Here is a 21,660-nt window from a genome sequence, read left to right as displayed (position 1 = left end):
TATTAGAATATGTACTTTTATTATTCCATTTAACTTGAATTTATACAAAAATATTTATCTGTTAAATAGCTGTTTGTTTGAAATATACTATAAGAACGAACAACGTCTAGAAAGGTTTTTAATTGTTCATTCACTGTCATAAACTCACATTTTAAAAGTTCTTACAATTGGTCAGAAACTATTTAAGGATCATGTGAATGGCAGCTCATTTGTCATGAACAGAAATCATTTGAAGCTATTGCTCTCGTTACCTCAATTCCTGATATATTTAATGTCCATGTTTGAGTACGATTTGTTTTCCTGACTCTTGCTGATTGAAAGTAGAGAGTATAAGTCGAAAAGCAGTCGGACATGTGGCACACTTTATGCAATAAAGTGACAACATCTGTCTTTATATCTATTTACTGCTAAAGTAGTCAAAAGGTTTTTTTCTTACCTACCATGTTAGTATAACATAAAACAAATTACATAACTTTATACAATAGTTATACAATAAATATGGCACATCTCATTCCTTTATTTAAATAATATTAAGGGCTTTACAAGTATATTTCTGTTCAACTACGATTCAGTAAACTTATGTGTTTTATGTATGTTTGCTCAAAGCACCATATTCATAGTATTTTTAAAGACAGAACTTATTTTCAGTTGAAAGTTTTATATAAGTTATATTTAAATAAAGTTTTCGTTTAAATTCAGAAACAAACTATTTATAAGATGATAAAATGTATAAGAATAATAACATAAAATACAGCGCTAAATAACTTTGCTGACACAAACAGGAATGATGAGATTGTGCCACTCTGTGATGGACATGCATTAACCTGAGTATTCAAACTTTCTACTTTTATTACCTATGTCATTATTATGCGTGACATAGATCTTTTCGAACTCACTGTCATGTGGGTGAGCATGAAACCGCATAGGTTACACAGTTGCCAGCTCAGTAATTTTTCAATTAAATTCTGAATTTAAAATATCCTCAGATACAGTAATTGTGCTTGATGTGAGCACGAATTTTGCTTGCTGGTTCTAGTTAGAATCATTTTGAACAATAGCATACATAGTACTGAAAAATAATTATTAAACAAAGAGCATTATCCATTGTTAATAAAAGGTAACATGGAGGAGGATGAAGACGAAGTTACATCGACATAAACTAAAAGCTGTAGGACAATACTCTGCAAAGCATTTGACCATTATGTACCAGATAACAAAGGTAAAATAATATTCACTGAGAAGCTGAAGCAACATATACGGTACTACCTCTAGTAATCTTTCGAAATGCTCAAATTATAACAAAACAGTTCCCTTCACTGACTGTAAGCAACACAATCAATCATATCTAATAAGTTGCCAAAGAATTTTGAAAATCTGAAAGGCCAGGAAATTATAAGAACTTCACATATATTAAGGAACAGATTCCATTTCATACAATACTTGAACAGCAACATGGCAAATTCACTGGTAAAAAGAGGATTCAAAATTCATCAATAAAAATCATCTGTATATAGTTCAAAAGAAGAAAATAAGCAGATATTAACAACAGATAGCTCCTAAAACATGCTTCATGCATGTTTCTAATATTTTCCTTTACATAACTCAGCAAAACTGTGCACAATATATTTTCCTAAGAATTAAGAAAAGATAACTAGATAGATAAGATTTCTTAGGAGAAATAAATACAGTTAATGGAAACCGTAACAAACAGTGGATAAACACAGCTGTTGATGGAACCTTTTCACACTTCATGACAGGAAGGGGAAACTGAGAATTCAGAATTTATAGGCATTTCTTAGGAGAAATAAATACAGTTAATGGAAACCGTAACAAACAGTGGATCAATATAGCTGTTGATGGAACCTTTTCACACTTCATGACAGGAAGGGGAAACTGAGAATTCAGAATTTATAAATGATACTATGTCCTAGAAATCGAGAATACTCCATTTCATTCTACATCTTATGAATACAGTGAGCTTTAAGAATTTGTAAACATTCTGTCATTCAAAATTATTACTTCAAAGTATGAGAAACAAAAACATGAGACATAATAGACTTATAAAGGAAAGCAAGAAGCTAAATGACGTAACAATCAAACACTTGTTACTGGAAACTAGCAATTGTTTGTCTGCAACACATTGGATTTTGAAAGGTTATATCTTCCTTAAAAAAGGAAGTAAAGCAGGGAGTCGCGTGTTTTAGATTTACAGCACATAAATAATTAATCTGTTGCCTAATTGTAGGATAAATATAATGGCCATTTTGTCAGTCAGGTCTTGCAGGTCGCACGAGGATGTAGTCTCCCAGTGCTCAAATATGAAACACAATACACTAATTACTAGCATTATTGTAAAAACTCAGAAGATTTCTACAAGGTCACTAAAACTTATGGAAAGGGATGGAACTGGATGAACAGTGTCAGATCTGATTAAAGAGGTAAGACACTGAGCACATGGAATTGAAATGTTCAAAATGAACCTGACCTGCCTATATGTTTATTAAACCACTCATTAAAGGGATGGGGCCACTTTTTCTGTATGTTAATATACAATGAAATATGTTTTATTTGTATTAGAAAATAATTTTACAGTAAATTTATTACATCAGTTGGAGTCAGAATCACAATGATGCACATCGGCATTCCCTTCTTCTAACTTCATTTTAGCAATGATATCCTTAGCTGGATTGAAAACCCCATGTGTCTGTTGGTTGCAGATGTAGCAGCGTGTTGACTTCTTGTAATGGTCCAAGGCACATCGCTCACAGAAGTAGTGTCTACACCTGCAAGAGCACGAGTCAGTGAAACAAAGGTAAAAATGTAGAGGAAAAAAAGAAACAATTTGTACATACAAAATAGAATATTGAGAGGAAAATTCAGTTAGATTTGTATATAATAGTCTTAATGATTATATACGTATTTAGGCTTTCACAATAAATGTGACCAGAATTAGGCTTGTAAGGGAAATAAAGCTAGGAAGTTACATATCATAGATTTATCGAATGTAAAAATTGCAGTTCCTGGATAAGATTCTTCTTGACCCTGAGCTTCATTGTTTGCAAACAAACGTCTCTGCAGACAACACAGAAAGAAAGCAAATACATAGGTTGGATAAAAAGTAATGGCAACACTGCTGTCATGTGACGATGGTGCGTTCGAGAGTTGCCAGCTGTATGGACATGAACAAGGACTGTTAGATGAGTTAGTGTAGCCAGCAGCGACAGTACTCTGTCAATCTACTGCAGTGTGTAGAACATTGATTTTCATAGGGATAGTGCGAGCGCCCTAAGATCATGTTTACAAAACTAGAGCAACATTCCTGGATCAAAATTGAAGTGGCACGAGGTCGTAGTACACAAGAATGTTTTCAGGGACTGCGTGAAGCATGTGGTGATGCAGCGTTGCCATATCGCACAGTGGCACGATGGGTTAAAGCGTTTCAGGAAGGCCTTGTTGGAAGTGCTGTGAAGGTGATGTTCATTGTGGCATATGACATTGATGGGGTAATACTGCACCACGCTGTACCTCCAAGGCAGATGGTAAACGCGGACTACTACTGCAGGTTCCTGCAGCACCACCTTCGTCCAGCCCTCAGGAGAAAACAACAACACTTGGGGGTACAGAACCCCATCATTCTTCATGACAATGCAAAGAGTCATACTGCTGCTGCTGTCAAGGACCTCTTGCGCTGCTGGCAATGAGAGATTCTGGAACATCCTCCGTACTCACCTGATATGAGTCCATGCGATTATGATCTCTTCGCCAAAGTGAAAAAACCACTGCGAGGGACCTGGTACAATATCAGAGATGAACTTATCCATGCTATAGGGCGGTCAATACGGAACATCAACAAAGATGGACGTGCTGATGGTTTACGACGCCTTCCAAACATTTGGCAAAAGGTGATAAATAAGGGGGGTGACTATATTTAAGATATGTAAATGTTGTACCCTTGTGAATAAAGCCATGTCAGAAATATCGAACTGTTGTCATTACTTTTCATCCAACCCATGTAGGTTGGATAGTGCATAGTAAAAAAAAATTATAGCTTCCCATCAATAAGCCCATCACAATTCTCCATGCATATGCTCACTTGGTGACAATAGGATCCTTGAAGGAGTTCCTGCAGATAAAGCACTTGAATGGCAGATCGTCACCATCAGAGTCCACCTCGTATTGGTGTGGGTCATTATCTGTCTCGCCATATGTCCCCTCCTGCATCTCCCTTTCTAGCTGCCACCCGAACTTGTAGTCAGAGCGATCGTGCAAGAACTTGCAACTGTCTGAAAAATGAATGTACGCGAACATTAGAATCAATGCTAAACCAGTTCTGATATTCAATCTCCTTATCATCAGTGCTCACCTCCGAAGCCACAGAAGCCTGTCTCCTTGTAGTCTTTACAGATATCAGGTTGGTAATCCCACCTCACAGTGGCACGCAGATTGGCTGGGGCTCTGATGGGTCCTTTCCGAACCTGCAAGACATCATAAAACCTTAATTCAAATTCACATCCAGATTTTCATCTTCATAAAGAAACCTCCGCTATACTGGAGAATTACCACGGTAGCTTTGAACCGTGCCGTTACGTTTACCACCAAATTTAAATACATACACAATGTTGCCAACATAAGAACATGATTTTGGTCTGTAGTGTAGTTAGAAGAAGAAATTTGTTTCTTTTTCTCTCTACCTCCTTCGTTCTGAACATTACTGAGAGATAGCACCACTGTTACTCTCATCTATTGCAATGATTTTTCCCTGGACCACCAATTTGCTTGGACGACATTTCTACATAGAAGATTAAGACAGATCTTACAAGCTATCTCCAGTTACAAACAGTATGGTCATCAAAATTGTGTGTCCATTTTATCTCGAACTAAAATCTCTCTCGCATTTTCTTTTGTTTTATCACGGCCAAATGGATTTATCTCTTCGGTATTGATGTTTCTAGTTGGTCATGGCCTTTATGACAGTTTTTGTTTCGTAATATTGATAGACGATAATATAATTAAAGCGGTGAATAATTTCATGACCCCTAAAAGTTTTTTTTTCGTAAGAGGCTAGGTATTTTCTCTAGGCCACAAATAAAGCTGCAACATGTTCATAATCAAAGACGTTATATAGTATAGTCATAATTATGTACTTAATGCTTTGGTGAACATTGACCAGAAATTTACTTTCCGTTATTTAAATGATATTCCGTGAATCACACCTTTTTCCTCTTTATTTCGTTGTCATAACCTACTTTAAGATCTTACTACATAAGCATTTTCTTTTAGTGCATTCAAAACATCGTTGTTGTACTGCATAAATCTTGCACTTGACTAACAGAGTGATTTATTTAAGAATATAGTCGCGAATTTTACTACCATCATTTCGATTGTCTTCTGTTTGAAACGGCTCGGTACGGCCCGGTGACTAGTGGCCAGCAAGTAACGTCGACTATCGACATTGCTCTGCCGTGGTGACTCTGAAAAGAATTAATTTGAAAATTTTAATGGAATAACTTTGTATCACTGTATCCTTATAGTACACATGGACAAATAGAAACATCAAGTAGGCCTACAGGCTCCGTGTTTATATACATTTGCTGGAGAAAAATAGTATCATCTATTTTTATTATACTAGGAAATCTAACACAAGAGATATTAGATGCTCCATTGCTGGCATTCAGTTTTTCATCTTGAATTGAAGTTTCTCGAATTCCATACTGCTATTCACATTCCCCTTCAGTCTTCAGAATTTTGTAAATTCCCTTGCTTTTTTTGGCACACATGAGACTGACATGGGAACTCACCCTACTCTCTTTTGTTTCAATTACAAGCACGTACATAACTTCATCTAGGTCAGTGCAAGTCGTAGTTTTCAAAGGCTTGTGCTTCAACAGTTCAATTTGATTATCAGCTCTCTGCTTGCATATTGTGTCAGCTTTTCTTTAAGTTTCTGTTTCCACATCTATTCCATAATTTTATGGCAGTTTTGCTGTTGATTTATCCTTTTGTAATTCATAACTTCTAGTTTCCTTTCTGTAGTTAAAACGACTCTCCTGCCATTTATCTCTCCTGCAGTAATATTAATCACAACAGACAAAATACGAATGAATAGAATTCGCAACTATTTCTTAAACTGACATGTGCGAGTGGAGAAGGATGTTCCAACAATGCATTCATATCAGTGCCATTTCTTCTAATCGTACACCAAACTGTAACTGAACTTTTGTTGGAAAGATGCCTTTGAACCAGCATAAGGCAAAGGACATGAAGGGAATGACTGTGTTGAGAAGAAACACTGTAAGCTCCATTCACAAAAAACACTTGACACTCTGCGCTGCTTTTTAAATGTTTTTTATTTCATTTTTTAACAAAAATTAAAACTTGAGGAATCACACACGAAAAATCCATAAACTTAATCATGTGGACAAGCATAATATGAAGTTTGCTTTAATAGCAGAGGCAAAGATAATATTGTCATTGGAAATATAGATGTTGCCATACCGACCATTACAGGGGTCCTATGCTATACATTTTCGACATTTACTAGAACTATACTGCTGAGTGAAAGAGCTCTTGGCAAAATTCAATAGCCAGCTAGTTCTCAACAACAAACATACCTCTTTACAAACAGATGTGTCTGCAGAACACGAAGAGACAAAGTAGAAAATATGAGGGGTCAGTACAATACATTAAAGACATATGAGCCCTAAAATAAAAATTGATAAATTTAGAGAACTATTATAGTCATTACAATTTCCACAATGCACAATTACGATACAAAAGAAAGTGGTTTTCTTTGCAATGTGTTACACAGATAGAAATTGGACTTTTTTTCTTTCTGAAGGAAGTAAATGACCAGGAAAGAAAAAAGTAGTCTAAGGCAGAAAATACTAAATAACTGAATTCGACATTAAGAATTAATCATTCTTAAAAATAAAAATCCATATGCCTCTGTTGTGAGCAATGTGCAAACAATGGTGCCTCTCTCTTCACCTGATACATGGAAAAGCTGTTCATCCTAATAGTGTATCAGTAAGGTAATTCTTTATTTAAGGATACTTTGAAAGTAGTGAGACATTTCAAAAGTCGGTAATATGTACAAGCCACATTTATAGTATTATAGAGAATGCATGTTACATAATATACACAAAAGTGATATTCAGTTGCATTCATTTGTGAACACAAATGCATTTTTGTCTATGGAAAAATATGGTTATTTTCTTGTTCCTACAACATAGTGCACACTCTTATTAAAGGTTTTGCTTTTAAATAATTGATTAAATGGCGATCTTACTCGTATTAATTATGTAAGCATGTGTGGCTTACATAATTAACACGAGTAAGATCGCCATTTAATCAATTATTTATATTCAAGTGTTAAAAGTAGTGTACGAAAGATTCAACATGGGTTTTGCTTTTCTTTAAATTCGGATTTATTACTACATCACAGATTCATTGAGATAGTACTTCTTTCCACATTAATAGTTACCAGAAGAATATATCGAGGAAAATATTTGAATTACTTTTCATTACATACTGTGGCAGCAAAGAATACGACAAATTCTTTGGCATAATGCTTATCCTATTACAATTTATTAATATAACTGCATTTTTGAAGTGCACATTTTGATAAATTTTTGTGCATATTTGCATGTATATTTCAGTATTTAATCTAACATAATTCGAATTCTAGTAATAATAGGTAAAAGGTAAAGGTAAAGGTATCCCCGTAACATGCCATGAAGACACTTGGGGGGCATGGAGGTAGAGCCCCATGCTTTCCATGACCTCGGCACTAGAATGAGGTGGTGTGGTCGGCACCACGCTCTGACTGCCTTAGTAATAATAGGGAAAATGAGAAATTGAAGTACTCAGGTCATGCACTATACTCTCCCCACAATAAACCTCAAGGATATTATATCACATGCTTTTCCTACCATCCCACTAGATGCATTGCCCTGGGCAGTGTCCCGCTTCTCATAATACTGTGCGTAGTTGTTGAGTCCACGGTAGATTTTGTCGTCCTCCTTTCCCTTCAGTTCCTGTATAGGAAGACAGATATGCAATTAGGCCTACATTGATCAAACCAGATGTGAATGTAGCTATAAACAAAGGAAGAAGAGGGAAATTGGAATCATATATAAATGAGAAATTTATAAGGCGTTAATATTTTTATTATATTTCTAGAAATATGACCTAAATAAAATGTTTGTTGAAAAATGTGCCTTGAAAAAGTTAATAATTTCATCTGTATATTTTAGCTCATCAATATAACAAAAGTATATGTATGTGTATATATGTGTATATATATATATATATATATATATATATATATATAAGTATACTAAACTACAGTACATTTCAAAACATATGTTGCATAATTATTAGATATTTTAAAAATAAAATGAAACAATGGAATTATTAGCAGAATAAAAGGTGAAAACAGAAAGAACAGATATTATATTTTTATTATTGAAAGAGCAAAGGCATACCTGGGTTCATTAGACCACCTCTGTATAACAAAAAATGAAAGAATTTATTTTATTGGGTTATTTTACGACACTGTATCAACATCTAGGTTATTTAGCATCTGAATGAAATGAAGGTGATAATGCCGTGAAATGAGTCCGGGGTCCAGCACTGAAAGTTACCCAGCATTTGCTCGTATTGGGTTGAGGGAAAACCCCGGAAAAAACCTCAACCAGGTAACTTGCCCTGACCGAGATTCGAACCCGGGCCACCTGGTTTCGCGGCCAGACGTGCTGACTGTTACTCCACAGGTGTGGACCAAAATGAAAGAATCCTTCAACAAATTTTAAATATAAATCTCGTAATAAAAGAAATACCTGTCATCAACATCGAAGATGGAATCTGAATTCAAAACAAGAAAATGTTTGCACACCATGTAGTGGATATTATTTTTAATTATAAGTTGTAAGAGATTCCGTCCTCCAATTAAAAGATTTGTAATTATGTTGCCTTAGAGTGAAGACCCAACACTTGCCTTGTTTATGCGGAGTGCATTCTCAAAGATGGCCTGCGCGTCTTTCTCTACTTCAGTTTCAATCTCAAGCACTGCAGTGGCGCCCATGTCAGATGGACCTTCCCGCCCTGTCGTCCTCTTGGACCGGTAAGACACCATTACATCATCGTCACTACTGCTACTATCACCAGCCTCCTCGGCTTCGGGCTTCCGTGAAGAGTTGGTCTGTACAAACAACAGTGTCAGTGGGAACAGCATCACACAACGTCAAACAGCATACAATCAACCGATTCTTGATTACCTTCTGTACTAGTGGGTTATCCTTTTCGACACGCTTGCCCTTCTTCACAACTGTGGTCTCATCCTCGCTGCTTTCTGCAACAGAAGAGATACATGATTGGAACTCACACAGAATAGAGTAAGCACAAGGTGAAACGAGCGTTGAGCGACTTCCGCTGATTTTGGAATAGACACCGACGCACTTGAACTGCCAACATAGAAAACAAAAAATCACACTCAATCACTTTCACCTTCATCTTGACGGGATAATAAAAACCTAAACTAACCTAACCTAAGTGCGTCAGTATCTATTCCAAAATCGGCGGAAGTCGCTCAACGCACGTTTAACCTAACCACAATATTCAGCAGGCTGTGATACAGACGGGATCTTCTTGGAGATGGGGAGAGCGAGGCAGAATAGTTACAGAGGTGATAGTGCAGTATGGCATCACAACACATGGTTGTGGAGTAGCATAGATAGAATAATCATGAAAGGCTATACAAAAGAACTGAGATGGGCTTATTAAAAGAACACTGTATCCTTTGAAAACACAAGCACAGAATAGAACACCTCAATCAAACCTAACCTAACCTATCACATAATACACACCTAATCTAATCTGACTTAACCTAACCTGTCACATAATGCACACCTAATCTAATCTAATTTAATCTAACCTAACCTAACATGTCACATAATACTACACACCTGTAGTAACATTCCTCACATTTAGTATCATATTGTTTGCATGTATTGGCGACTCTGCTACTCGTGTCGGTAGCCATCTAGTGGAAGTGGATCGAATTCCAGGAAGAAAATATGACGACTTTCAAAATAATTTCATTTAGTTCATTCAGTGTATGTCTTGTGATAGGATATTAAATGTGTTAATGTAGTAATAATTCCATATACTATAGTACAATAAGAATTGAAATGTGTTGTGGCTATGATAAAAGTGTTGAAAATTGGTTTATAGCGCCACATTGGCAGTGATAAAAGTGTGCAATATTCGTTCAGTGGCCGGTGGATACTCTACCTTGACCCAGTAAGTTAATTAATTTGTGATCTATTTGTCATATTAATTGTAATAAGGTTAATAGCAAACGAATGAATTCAGTTCTATTATATAATAAAGTAATATGTTTAATATCTTTGAAAGTATTTGATGTTAATTGTGCGTAAGTGTAATTTTTAAGAATTTGTTCATCAACGAATTCGTAGCATAGGTAATGGCTATAATAGTGGTTCACTAAACGAAATGTCCTAGGATCGAATCCCGGGTATTTAAAGTTGTCAGGTATTCTAATTTAATATAAAGTAGTTAGTAGAATAAAGTACGCTAAGTAGAAAGAGAAGTAAGAGAAAATATGTGAGGAAGGGAAAGCAGTGAAATGGTATAGGGTGGGAGAAAGAAAAGCTGTGGTATCAGGGACGGTAGCTCCTGATTAAATTAATATTTTGAAGTATTGCCATCGTGCATGACGTCATATATCGTGTCATCGATCTCCTGTTGGTCTGAAAAAACAGCGACTGATTCTTGCATTTTACCCTCTATTCTTATCAACAATTTTAAATATCTTTCACAGATTATCAATTCTTTAGCGCCACAATTAAAAGTAAAAAAACCTGTGATAATAATAAAACTATTTTGCGCTGTACATATATCCTACACTATATGCATAACAACATGGAAGCACAACTACACAGTCTAGTATATAGTCACGAAGCTTGAGTTGTGAGGGTGCTAGGAACAATAGACTGTGCCAGTACTATTTCGCATTGTCTGTAATGAGACGATATTAGCGATCCTAGTGGTTAGCAACTATCTATGGATGCATATTTACTACATATTGAGCTTCGTAACTGTATATACTAGACTGTAGTAATAGTTTAAACATAAAGTTCTGTGCCTTGCTTTTCGTCCTGTAACGTGATATTAAGGGTGGACTGAGACGAGTATATAACAGACGTCTCATTGTCACATATATAACACAATATGGGTAAAGCCCACGAGTACTTACAAATAGAAAGACAGCCGCTGCAAGAATGTGTACTCGTATTCGAGAATCTAGTTTACCCAAGAATACCTATAGACAGACGACGCAGGAGCAACATGATTGTGTATTCATACTCGAGAATCTAGGTATCACGATGTAGACTGGGATGCTGTTGCTTGCAATAGGTACCAGTAATAAGTAATAATACTCTACACCCTCCTGCGACAATACGTTCAGAATCAAGGGTACCAGTTTAATTTAGTAGGGCCTAATATTAAGCACGATGTAGGTCTACTGTATAGGAAGGGGATCATTATGACCAAGCGCCTACGACCTTGAAAATCTATTAGACACGCTTATCCTGCAACTAGACGCATTCCCAGTTCACACCAGCTGACCACACTAAGGTTCGCTGAGTATTTAGGCTTTCAGCAGGAAACTCCAATCGAGAAATCTCTGAGAAAAAACAACACCGACCTTGTCTGCCAAAAGTGTTACTCGGTATGATTTTTTCAAATGAAAATTCCCAAGCTTGATTGGGACGGGAACCCGGACCACCTGTGTGACAGGCCAAAGGTCTGATCGTCCAGCTATTATAAGTTAAGCACGATACTCAGAAATGTTGACTCTAGTTTTATCATTAAACAGGCCTACTGTATATGCAACAATCAAAGCATACTAACCATGCTTCTAAATTTTCTTTGTGTATCGGTACTTTGGTCATTCATTTTTCAGTTGAACACTTAGTCACATTACAATAGGATAAACACAACTGTTTACATGGAACATTTAATCATAGTCGTTTAACGATAAAGTACTTGGGTACAAAATACTGTATCCAAGATTTTACGAAGGAATTTATAGAACATGGTCTTGATCACTAGGTTTTCTCGACATCGGACAGGAACTCAACTATTTCATTTAATGTCCTTATAATTATTGCAATACATACTATCTTCTTCATCACTTCCTTTTCTCTTTCTTGATGAATGATTTCTTATATTTCGTTTTTTAAACGAGAATGAGAATCCCTTCATTTCCTTTTCTATATTATCCTCCATATTATAAAGTATGACATTCAGCGGCATCTTTCGATTAAATTTTGAACTATCGTATTTGCCGCCAGAAAATAAATATGTCCATGTGCTTTTTGTGTGTGTAATGGGTTTACAATTTGAATCGAATTATATAGAGTGACATCCAAATGAATGAAATTTACTAGCGATGTTAATTTTGTACACATTGTAGTGCTTCACCGTTGACTTTCAGTTAGCATTTTCTATATCCTGAAACGCATTGTCAAATAAGTGGTGTAATATGCCTTAATATCGTCATGGGTAAAAGGAAAAGTTCTCAGGTTTCATTAGAAAATAGTTTAAGTTTGTGTAGAAGTGCAATTAAAAAGAAGCTGTTATTGCCAGAAAAGAGTATTCGAGGTTATGAAAAAGAAAGAACTCATTTGCTGGACACACTGCGTAGGACTCTCGAAATGGGTGAGAGTAATTCTTTACTGATAATAGGACCTCGAGGTTGTGGAAAGACAGCGGTAAGATTTCGGAATTCTTTATCATTACTTACTAAGGCCAATCTTCGATATCTCTCCACACCACACACGGGACTGATGTCGGCTTTGTAGCTATCATTTTAATAGAACAATAGAAAAAAATTGTAGGAAAATTAAAATGTCACAATACAACATGTAAAATATGAACATTGCGATAGTTGTTTTCTTTACAGTCCGACAAGATTTAATAAACTAGTGTGAGAAATGAAGTTTTGCCAATTAAAGGGCATCAATCGTTGCTTGCATCAGAAATGTTAAATTGTAGGCCGATCTATTCGAACCCTTATTTAGGGCGGCTTTTTTTGTTAAAAAAATTACTTCTCTCACGTGTGTAATGTGGGGAGATATCGGAAGGGAGTTTCATCCTTGCTAAGAGCCTAAGTGGATATAATTTTAACAGGGTCACTAAGTTATATCAGTATAAATAAGTATGTTGCCAGTGGTAAATAGCACGATTTCAGTGAACTTGAACTGGCTACCGGAGTTTAGGTATAACATGGTAATTTCTTATAAACTGTCGATGTTCCTTATGACGTTTTTGCATTTACTTTACTCTGTTTTATAACTTTTCACGGATAAATTTTAGAACACGGATTCCTTCCTTTCCCTCTTACCAGTACTTCAAAATTTCAACCTTGTGTAAGCATGATTATGTGCATTCGACAAAGGCAGACAAATCTACTCTTTTCAGTATTTTAAGATATAATTGTCAGTGAGGAATCTGTTTATTGCCAACATTCCTTGATCATTTATATAGACCTACTTAATGTTTCTCATCTGATCAACCTCTGGTACTGTTAATCTTATGCATTAATGCTCTCGTACTTCTAATTCAGCACTTCACGTCCTCATTCTGGGTGTGGTTTGATTCCATACAAGAAAGACTGAAGACCTGACATGCAAGAGCAAAAGTGTGCTAAATAGGCTACTCAAATCCTATCACGAAGTTCTGCAAATAAGTCCAACTCCATTGTTACTTATTGTTAGATCATCTTATTGAGTTTTGTTTTTTCTTTCATAGACAATTGAGTGGAGACTATGAGAATCAGAACGAGTACATGTACAGACCGATTATTTAGTCCTGACAGCTCGATGACGCGAAAGAGGGGAAGTAATAGGAGTAGTGGGGAGAGTTTTGGAGTAGAGATAAAGGTGAGCGGCCAGTAAAGTAATGCAGTAAGTTACAGCTTAACTGTATTGGAAACACACCGCTCTACCCCACGCACGACATCCAATTGCTGAAGACAAGTGACTGACTAACCCAAACACCCCTTGGCGTAACCAGATGGACTTGCCTGACCCAGGCGCACATTGCCGGCGACTGTCAGGACTAAATAATCATACTGCAATTCGCAAGGTAGGGTCTTGTCTGGCTCTCCTTTCTAGTCTTGTTCCTTCTACAACTGGCAGACAGCGAGTTGAATTACTTGATTCCTGAATTTTAATCTATTTTTTCTTAGCATATGTTGGACAGCAGAATGTTGCCTGTCACCTGGTTTTTAGATTTCTCATTTTTTCACAGCTGCTGGGCAGTGTGTTGAATGAACTGAGAAATGAGGGGGCATTTGATAGTCAGGGAGTGCTGGTGCAACTAAATGGGCTGATGCACACAGATGACAGACTTGCTCTCAAGGATGCCACAAGGCAGCTACACCTAGAGAATGCTGTAGGCAACAGGTCATTTGGATCATTTGCAGGTAAGCATTAGCTTACAAGATGCGCCTTATAACTTGGGAAAGTAGTACTACAGGCACATCTTGCTGCTTACTTGGTATGATATATAATATGATTTTTTGGTCCTTCTGGCCCTTCACATTGCTGTATTCCTGCCAGCATTCCCATTCTTACACTACGTACATCACTTACATCTTATACTGCTTTAAATTTAATGGACTACTCATGCACTTACCTTCCTTTATTCAATGCTGTGTTCTTCTGTGTCCATTCTTTTATTTATCACTTCATCTATTTCGCACTTTTTTCATTTGACACTATATATTGTTCTAAAACCTATCTAAAACTAATTTTACTATTACATTTACTATTTCTTTCAAACTCTATTTTCACAATCCATACTTTCCATTACCGTTTCTATCTATTACTTGCTATACTCATATGCCATAAAAAGTCTTTTTTCGTATTCTCTATCCCACCTGATACTAGATTTCTTATTTTCCTAAATTCATACTTCTCTCTCACTTTGCTATTTACACCACTTCACTAATTAATTTACTACCATTACACTTTACTTACTTACTTACAAATGGCTTTTACAGAACCCGGAGGTTTATTGCCGCCCTCACATAAGCCCACCATCAGTCCCTATCCTGACCAAGGTTAATCCAGTCCCTACCATCTTATCACACCTCCTTCAAATCCATTTTAGTATTATCCTCCCATCTACATCTCGGCCTCCCCAAAGGTCTTTTTCCCTCCAGCCTCCCAACTAACACTCTATATGCATTTCTGGATTCATCCATATGTGCTACATACCCTGCCCATCTCAAACATCTGGATTTTATGTTTCTAGACTAGACGGCATTTCGGAAGGCGGTTAGCTTCTATATGCACCGTAGCATTTCTGGTATGTGACGTCACAAGCTTGTACAGTAGAACCAATCAGAATCAGTCTATAACATGCACTTCCCGAGTTCGTTTGTTCACGTGCGAGTGTTTCAATACATTGAATAAGTAAAAGTAACATTTACTGTGTGTATGTAAGGTAAATAAATGGAAGAAGAGACTGTAAAAAGACAAGTATTACACAAGCAGGCGCGGAAAATGATGTTTAAGGTGTATAATTATTTTAAAAACGTTAACGAGCAGAATGCTGCCGGCCATCTTGATGCTGGCAGCAACGTTGCCAACATGCAAGAAACGACTGCAGAAGCATGTGGTGTGGGCTTGAGAACTGTGCAAAGAATATTGTTAGTGAAGGAAAGAGGATTTGTTTGGTGTCATGCTTACAGTAATCAACGGCTAAGGTCATTATTGTCTTTTGATAACTTAAATTCTCTCCTGCGCTATTTGTATCGCACGTGCTCGTGAAGTACGATGTGGCAATGTTGTACGCTGCCTTGCTCTCTCTATCTGTCTCTCTCGACGCAAACGGTAGCAGACAACCACCTTCCGAATTGGCGTTGACTCTAATTATGTCAGGTGAAGAATACAAGTTACATAATTTAAACAACTCAAGCACTTATCTTCCATTGTTCTATATTGTGTCCTTCCATGTCCTTTCTTTTCTCTTATCACTTCGTCTATTTCGTAATTTACTCATCTGACACTGTTTATCTCTCAAAACCTATTCAAATCTAAATCCAATTCCTTATTCCTCACACTATGTTTACTATTTATTTCAGACTCAATTTTCACTACACCAACTATTCCAGCTGTTTCAACCTTTCCTTCCTATTCTTAGATCTTACTGTCATGTATCATGGTTACTTCAAACGCCAAGCTCACTTTACTTCTTACATCACTTCATTATTTCAATTATTAGCTTTACACTATATTTGTAGACTTCAAACCTTTATAACATGATTTTCTCACTCTTTATCATTTTTTTCTTTTCAATATTCTTTGCCACTTTTTTCACTACCTACACACCATTTTCTTAACTATTACATCTTTGCTTCTCAGTCTCTCTTTGCTTCTCATTTTCAGTGCTTCCCTTACCGTTCGACCTTTCTCTTCTTTTCCCTTTATCTTCATTTCCGGCCTTCTGTTGACTCTTCATCAGCCGACAGTCTTCATTGCCCTCTCCTCTTGCTGCTTACAGAAAACCTGAGCTTCCTGCTGCAGTGTTTGCAGTCTGGCAGTAAAAGTGAGTCAAAAGCCGTGGTGTTTGTGCTGGAGGAGTTTGACCTGTTTTGCGGTCACCACAACCAGACACTCCTCTACAACCTGTTTGATGTGGCACAGTCGGCACAGGTTAGTGGGCAATATGTCCTTAACCAGTGGTTGCCAAACACTACGAAATTGTGACGTAATAGAAATGCAACCCGCACACCACTATTGCAGGGAGAGGGGTGGAGTGGGTATCTCCTCAGATAATGCAGTGAATAATAGTGCAGAGACGGACTGTGACCAAAAAACAAAAGCTATATAATATTCTTGTACTTATTAACTTTTTTCCATGTTAATTTTTTATCCTATTAATTATTTTTGTATTATTAATAAAATAACATAAATTTATTTTATTATTTAACATAGAAAGAGCGTGTACTTTACATCAGCAGTAATTTGAAATTAGAAAAACGTACCAGGCTGGTCACGAAGTTGTAAATTACACTACATAGGCCTACTTTAAAAAAACGTTGAAATATTTTACTCCGATTAAGACATAGATGCCGATATTTTTTATTGTTTATTTATTAATGAAATATTCAAATTACGCTCATATGTAGAAAAAAAAACGTGGAAGTATTTTACACCAATTAAAACATAGAAGCCAATACCTTTTATTGTTTATTTATTAATGAAATATACAAATTACACTACATACGTCAAAAAAAGTCTATGTATTTTACCCTGATTAAGACATAGAAGCCGTTACTTTTTATTGTTCGTTTATTATTCAAGTTACAAGTAAGGGCGTGGTAGTCTTCATAACAAGAAAAATAATGACAACGTACATAGTTCTTTTATGCTTCATTTAAAATTTTACAACAAATTAAGTACCTCATATTTTTGCCATCTGCACAAAATAAATACTTTTCCTTCCATGCTCCTTAAAATTAAGTTTTTACTCAATATCTGTTTTCGAAAAGACATCGAAACATATTATCCTACACACTTGTAACATTACATGCGTACGTTCGCAGCTGATAAAATATGTCTTTACTTATATCAAAGTGATGGCTGTAAACAGAGAGAGGGGATATGATGTCATGGTTACACTTGAGTGGACACAGGGGCATGTGTCGCGACACAGCTTTTGGCGATCACTGTCCTTAACATTGCTTTCGTAGATATAAAAAAAAGCTGGGTACAATAATCCTCCCTTATTCGTGGAATCTATATCCACAGTTAAACTCAGCGATATTTTTTTTTACGTACTTTAGCGCCTAGCATCTTAATCTGTAGAGTTTTATAGGAAATCTACAATTTAGTTGTCCTTGTATTCATACACTGTAGTAATATCAATCACCTGACTATAACAGCTGTTGTGGTTTGAATTGCATTATGGTCCAAGATTTTTGGAAATGGAACTAATTACGAAACAATAAAATATTTTGGTGACTATTACGTTGTCAAACGCTTGCTGTTAATTCGGAACTGTTCTTTGAAACTAATACTTTCTTGGAACTGGAGCACTGGAAAAGTTCTGGAAAGAGAATGACTTTTCCCAACACTGTGTTATGAAAATCTTAAAATCCGACTCCATATGCCGAGACGTAGATGGGAGGATAATATTAAAATGGATGTGAAGGAGGTGGGATATGATGATAGGGACTGGATTAATCTTGCTCAGGATAGGAACTGACGACAGGCTTATGTAAGGGCGACAGTGAATCTCCATGTTCTATAAAGGGCATTTATAAGTAGGTAATAACTTACCACATCTCCTCCACCAAATTTTCTTGGATGCGAAAATCAATTTAAGGTAAGAAGTTGGTCTAAATCTATTATAAAATACAGCAACTCCATTTTGCTCTGTATCTCATCAACTTTTAAAGCTATCCATTCCAAATTTTAAGACAGATTAAGGAAACTCTAGGGAACATATAATTTTAATAAAATATTTTAGAAAAGAAAATTGAAAACCCTGAGACATAAATGCCAATTTTTCTTTTAAACCAGTTGAAGGATTTGAATGATTTTCTTTTTACACAGAACGTGCTTTTAAGAGTAAGATTTCATCTTTTTTTTTTATAATTGGTCTTTAAAAATATCTGAGTTATGTCCATTTTAATGATTTACTGTATGTTGTTTTTCTCCCTCCAAAATTTATTTTATTTATTTATTTTTTTCAAAAACTAACCTCGAGTTTAAGTTGTTGCAGCTGTATGACATTTCTACATACAAAAAATGAAAATTGTGCATCAGTTGGGGGGGGGGGGGATGAAAATTTAACTGTCCTCTCCCCTTAACATGGTTATAATTTTTCTCTTTGTGTTGTCATAATGTTTCTCTTTGTGTATTTTTTGTGTGTTCGTTTCTAAGCAATTACAGTGTCAAACTTTTTATACCGTACTTTAATGGAAAGAAAAAGAACAATGTGCTCTTCTCTGTTTATCTAGGCACCTCTGTGTGTGGTAGGTGTGACATGTCGACTGGATGTGACAGAGTTGCTCGAGAAACGTGTCAAGTCCCGTTTCTCACATCGCCAGGTGTTTCTGTTTCCCCGCACAGAGTCACACTTGCAGAGAACGCTGCAGCTGTTGAGCCTCAACAGTGATGATGCTGATGCTGTGCTGGTGCACTGCTGGAACAGTGAGGTGCAGACACTGTGTGCTGAGGACTCTGTGCGGGAAGCTCTGACACGTCTTCATCAGCTTGATGCCAGTGAGCGTGCCCTGCGCTTCTTTCTGTTGATGCTGGTGTCACGTCTCAGTCCCACACATACCTGTCTCACCACAGAGGACTTTACACAAGTGCTGAGTCACTGGACAAGGGACGCCAAGGTCGCGATGCTGGAAGGTCTTTCAGTGCTCGAACTTTGTCTGGTGGGTACATTCCAGTCGTGTATGACAGTCTATGATGTATGACAGTGGCACCATGTCCACTAAAGGGAACCCAAGAGGTGGAACTTAAACTGAGAGGATTCGACCCGACATCGGGATGGGAATCCGGTGTGGCTTAGTGGATAGAGCATCAGCACGTAGAGCTGAAAACCTGGGTTCAAATCCCGTGCCGGAGAGAATTTTTCTCCAGTCCACTCGTCTTTCATCATATGATGACGCAGAATATCTGCACGGAAATATCATATGTACTTCAGTTCATCATAATAATATATGATATGCAAATAATCACTTAGTGATTTAAGACTGCGCTTATTCTGTCAGATCTTGCCACTTATAGATTGACAAATCGAACTGAAACCCTGACCGAGTTACTATGTGAGCGATGGCTGTCTTGGGGAGGAGCAAGTGAGAAAGCACGGGGGGAAGGGACAGAGCACTATGCACTATGTACTTGCAGGTCCACTCACAGTTTGTCAAACCTGCTAACAAAAGCATTAAAAGGTTGACTAGTTGCCTGCAATGCTAGCATAATGGAACCTTCCTAGCTGACAGTCGAGGCAAAAATGAAGAATCCGTTATTGTGGTAATACTGGAGAGTGGTTCTTCTATTGGTCGCGATGCCCACACACACCCTCTCAGATATTTACGTGGTGATTGGTGACTGAATGACGAGGAGCAAGGGAGAGAGAAGAAAGAAAGAGAGAGATTCCAGAAGTTGGCGTGTTTTACGGGGTTTCACTTGAAGTTGTCAGACTATAGTAACTCATAACAAGTGCACCTCTGCACATGTGTGTGGACATGGTCCCACTGTCATAGCCTACATCTATGACGCAGTGCATGAGGGTAGGCCACTAGAGGGAACCCAAGGGGTGGAACTTAAACTGAGAGGATTCGATCCGACATCGGGATGGGAATCCGGTGTGGCTTAGTGGATAGAGCATCAGCATGTAGAGCTGAAAACCTGGGTTCAAATCCCGGTGCCAGAGAGAATTTTTCTCCGTTCCACTTGTCTTTCATCATATGATGACGCAGAATATCTGCACGGAAATATCATATGTACTTCGGTACATCATAATAATATATGATATGCAAATAATCACTTAGTGATTTAAGACAGCACTTATTCCGTCGGATCCTGGCCACTTAATAACTCATAACGAGTGCACCTCTGCACATGTGTGTGGACGTGGTCCCACTGTCATAGCCTACATCTATGAGGGAATGCATGAGGGAACCCAAGAGGTGGAACTTAAACTGAGAGGATTCGATCCGATATCAGGATGGGAATCCGGTGTGGCTTAGTGGATAGAGCATCAGCACGTAGAGCTGAAAACCCAGGTTCAAATCCTGGTGCCAGAGAGAATTTTTCTCCGTTCCACTCGTCTTTCATCATATGTTGATGCAGAATATCTGCATGGAAATATCATATGTACTTCGGTACATCATAATAATATATGATATGCAAATAATCACTTAGTGATTTAAGACAGCACTTATTCCGTCGGATCCTGGCCACTTAATAACTCATAACGAGTGCACCTCTGCACATGTGTGTGGACATGGTCCCACTGTCATAGCCTACATCTATGAGGGAATGCATGAGGGAACCCAAGAGGTGGAACTTAAACTGAGAGGATTCGATCCGATATCAGGATGGGAATCCGGTGTGGCTTAGTGGATAGAGCATCAGCACGTAGAGCTGAAAACCCAGGTTCAAATCCTGGTGCCGGAGAGAATTTTTCTCCGTTCCACTCGTCTTTCATCATATGATGACGCAGAATATCTGCACGGAAATATCATATGTACTTCGGTACATCATAATAATATACAGTGATATAGATTTCAAACAATAGCATCATTCGTTAATTAAACGAAAAACACTGATCCACCTTATTATTTGCTGATGTCATGACTACATCGATTGAATTCATTGGATTTTATCTCGCTGAATTTACAAACTTGCCCATAGTAATTGTCATATTAGAGAAAGTAATTGATACGAGTACTATCTAAATCAATTTGTATTTTCTTCATTTATTTTAGTGTCTCAATAATGACAGAAAAGTTTATTTCTGCAAAACTAAGATTACATACATTCAGTTTCTCCTATGGTAACAATGGTTATTAGGACCAAAACATTAATCTTTACATAC

At 37.0% G+C, this 21,660-nt stretch overlaps 2 protein-coding genes across 2 annotated transcripts in view; one reads left to right on the top strand and one right to left on the bottom strand.

The window, feature by feature from the left end:
* Positions 1-12,357, bottom strand: mdlc (RING finger protein mdlc). The gene is made up of 7 exons (XM_069847467.1): positions 12,207-12,357; positions 9,279-9,352; positions 8,999-9,202; positions 7,932-8,036; positions 4,364-4,475; positions 4,094-4,283; positions 1-2,783 (listed from the first exon to the last, which is right to left on the bottom strand). Exons 1-7 carry the CDS (start codon positions 12,340-12,342, stop codon positions 2,606-2,608), a joined length of 999 nt encoding a protein of 332 aa, XP_069703568.1. The 5' UTR covers positions 12,343-12,357; the 3' UTR covers positions 1-2,605.
* A 27-nt stretch (positions 12,358-12,384) lies between these two features.
* The window catches only part of Orc4 (origin recognition complex subunit 4), a 15,215-nt gene continuing 5,939 nt past the window's right edge, over positions 12,385-21,660 (top strand). The window contains exons 1-4 of the mRNA XM_069847465.1: positions 12,385-12,800; positions 14,341-14,515; positions 16,600-16,751; positions 19,064-19,489. Coding sequence (XP_069703566.1) covers positions 12,588-12,800; positions 14,341-14,515; positions 16,600-16,751; positions 19,064-19,489 — 966 coding nt within the window. The 5' untranslated portion in view covers positions 12,385-12,587. The remainder of the gene's footprint in view (positions 12,801-14,340; positions 14,516-16,599; positions 16,752-19,063; positions 19,490-21,660) is intronic.

This window comes from Periplaneta americana, chromosome 15 (assembly GCF_040183065.1).
Source record: "Periplaneta americana isolate PAMFEO1 chromosome 15, P.americana_PAMFEO1_priV1, whole genome shotgun sequence".
Lineage (NCBI taxonomy): Eukaryota > Metazoa > Arthropoda > Insecta > Blattodea > Blattidae > Periplaneta > Periplaneta americana.
This window is presented reverse-complemented; position numbering and strand designations above follow the sequence as displayed.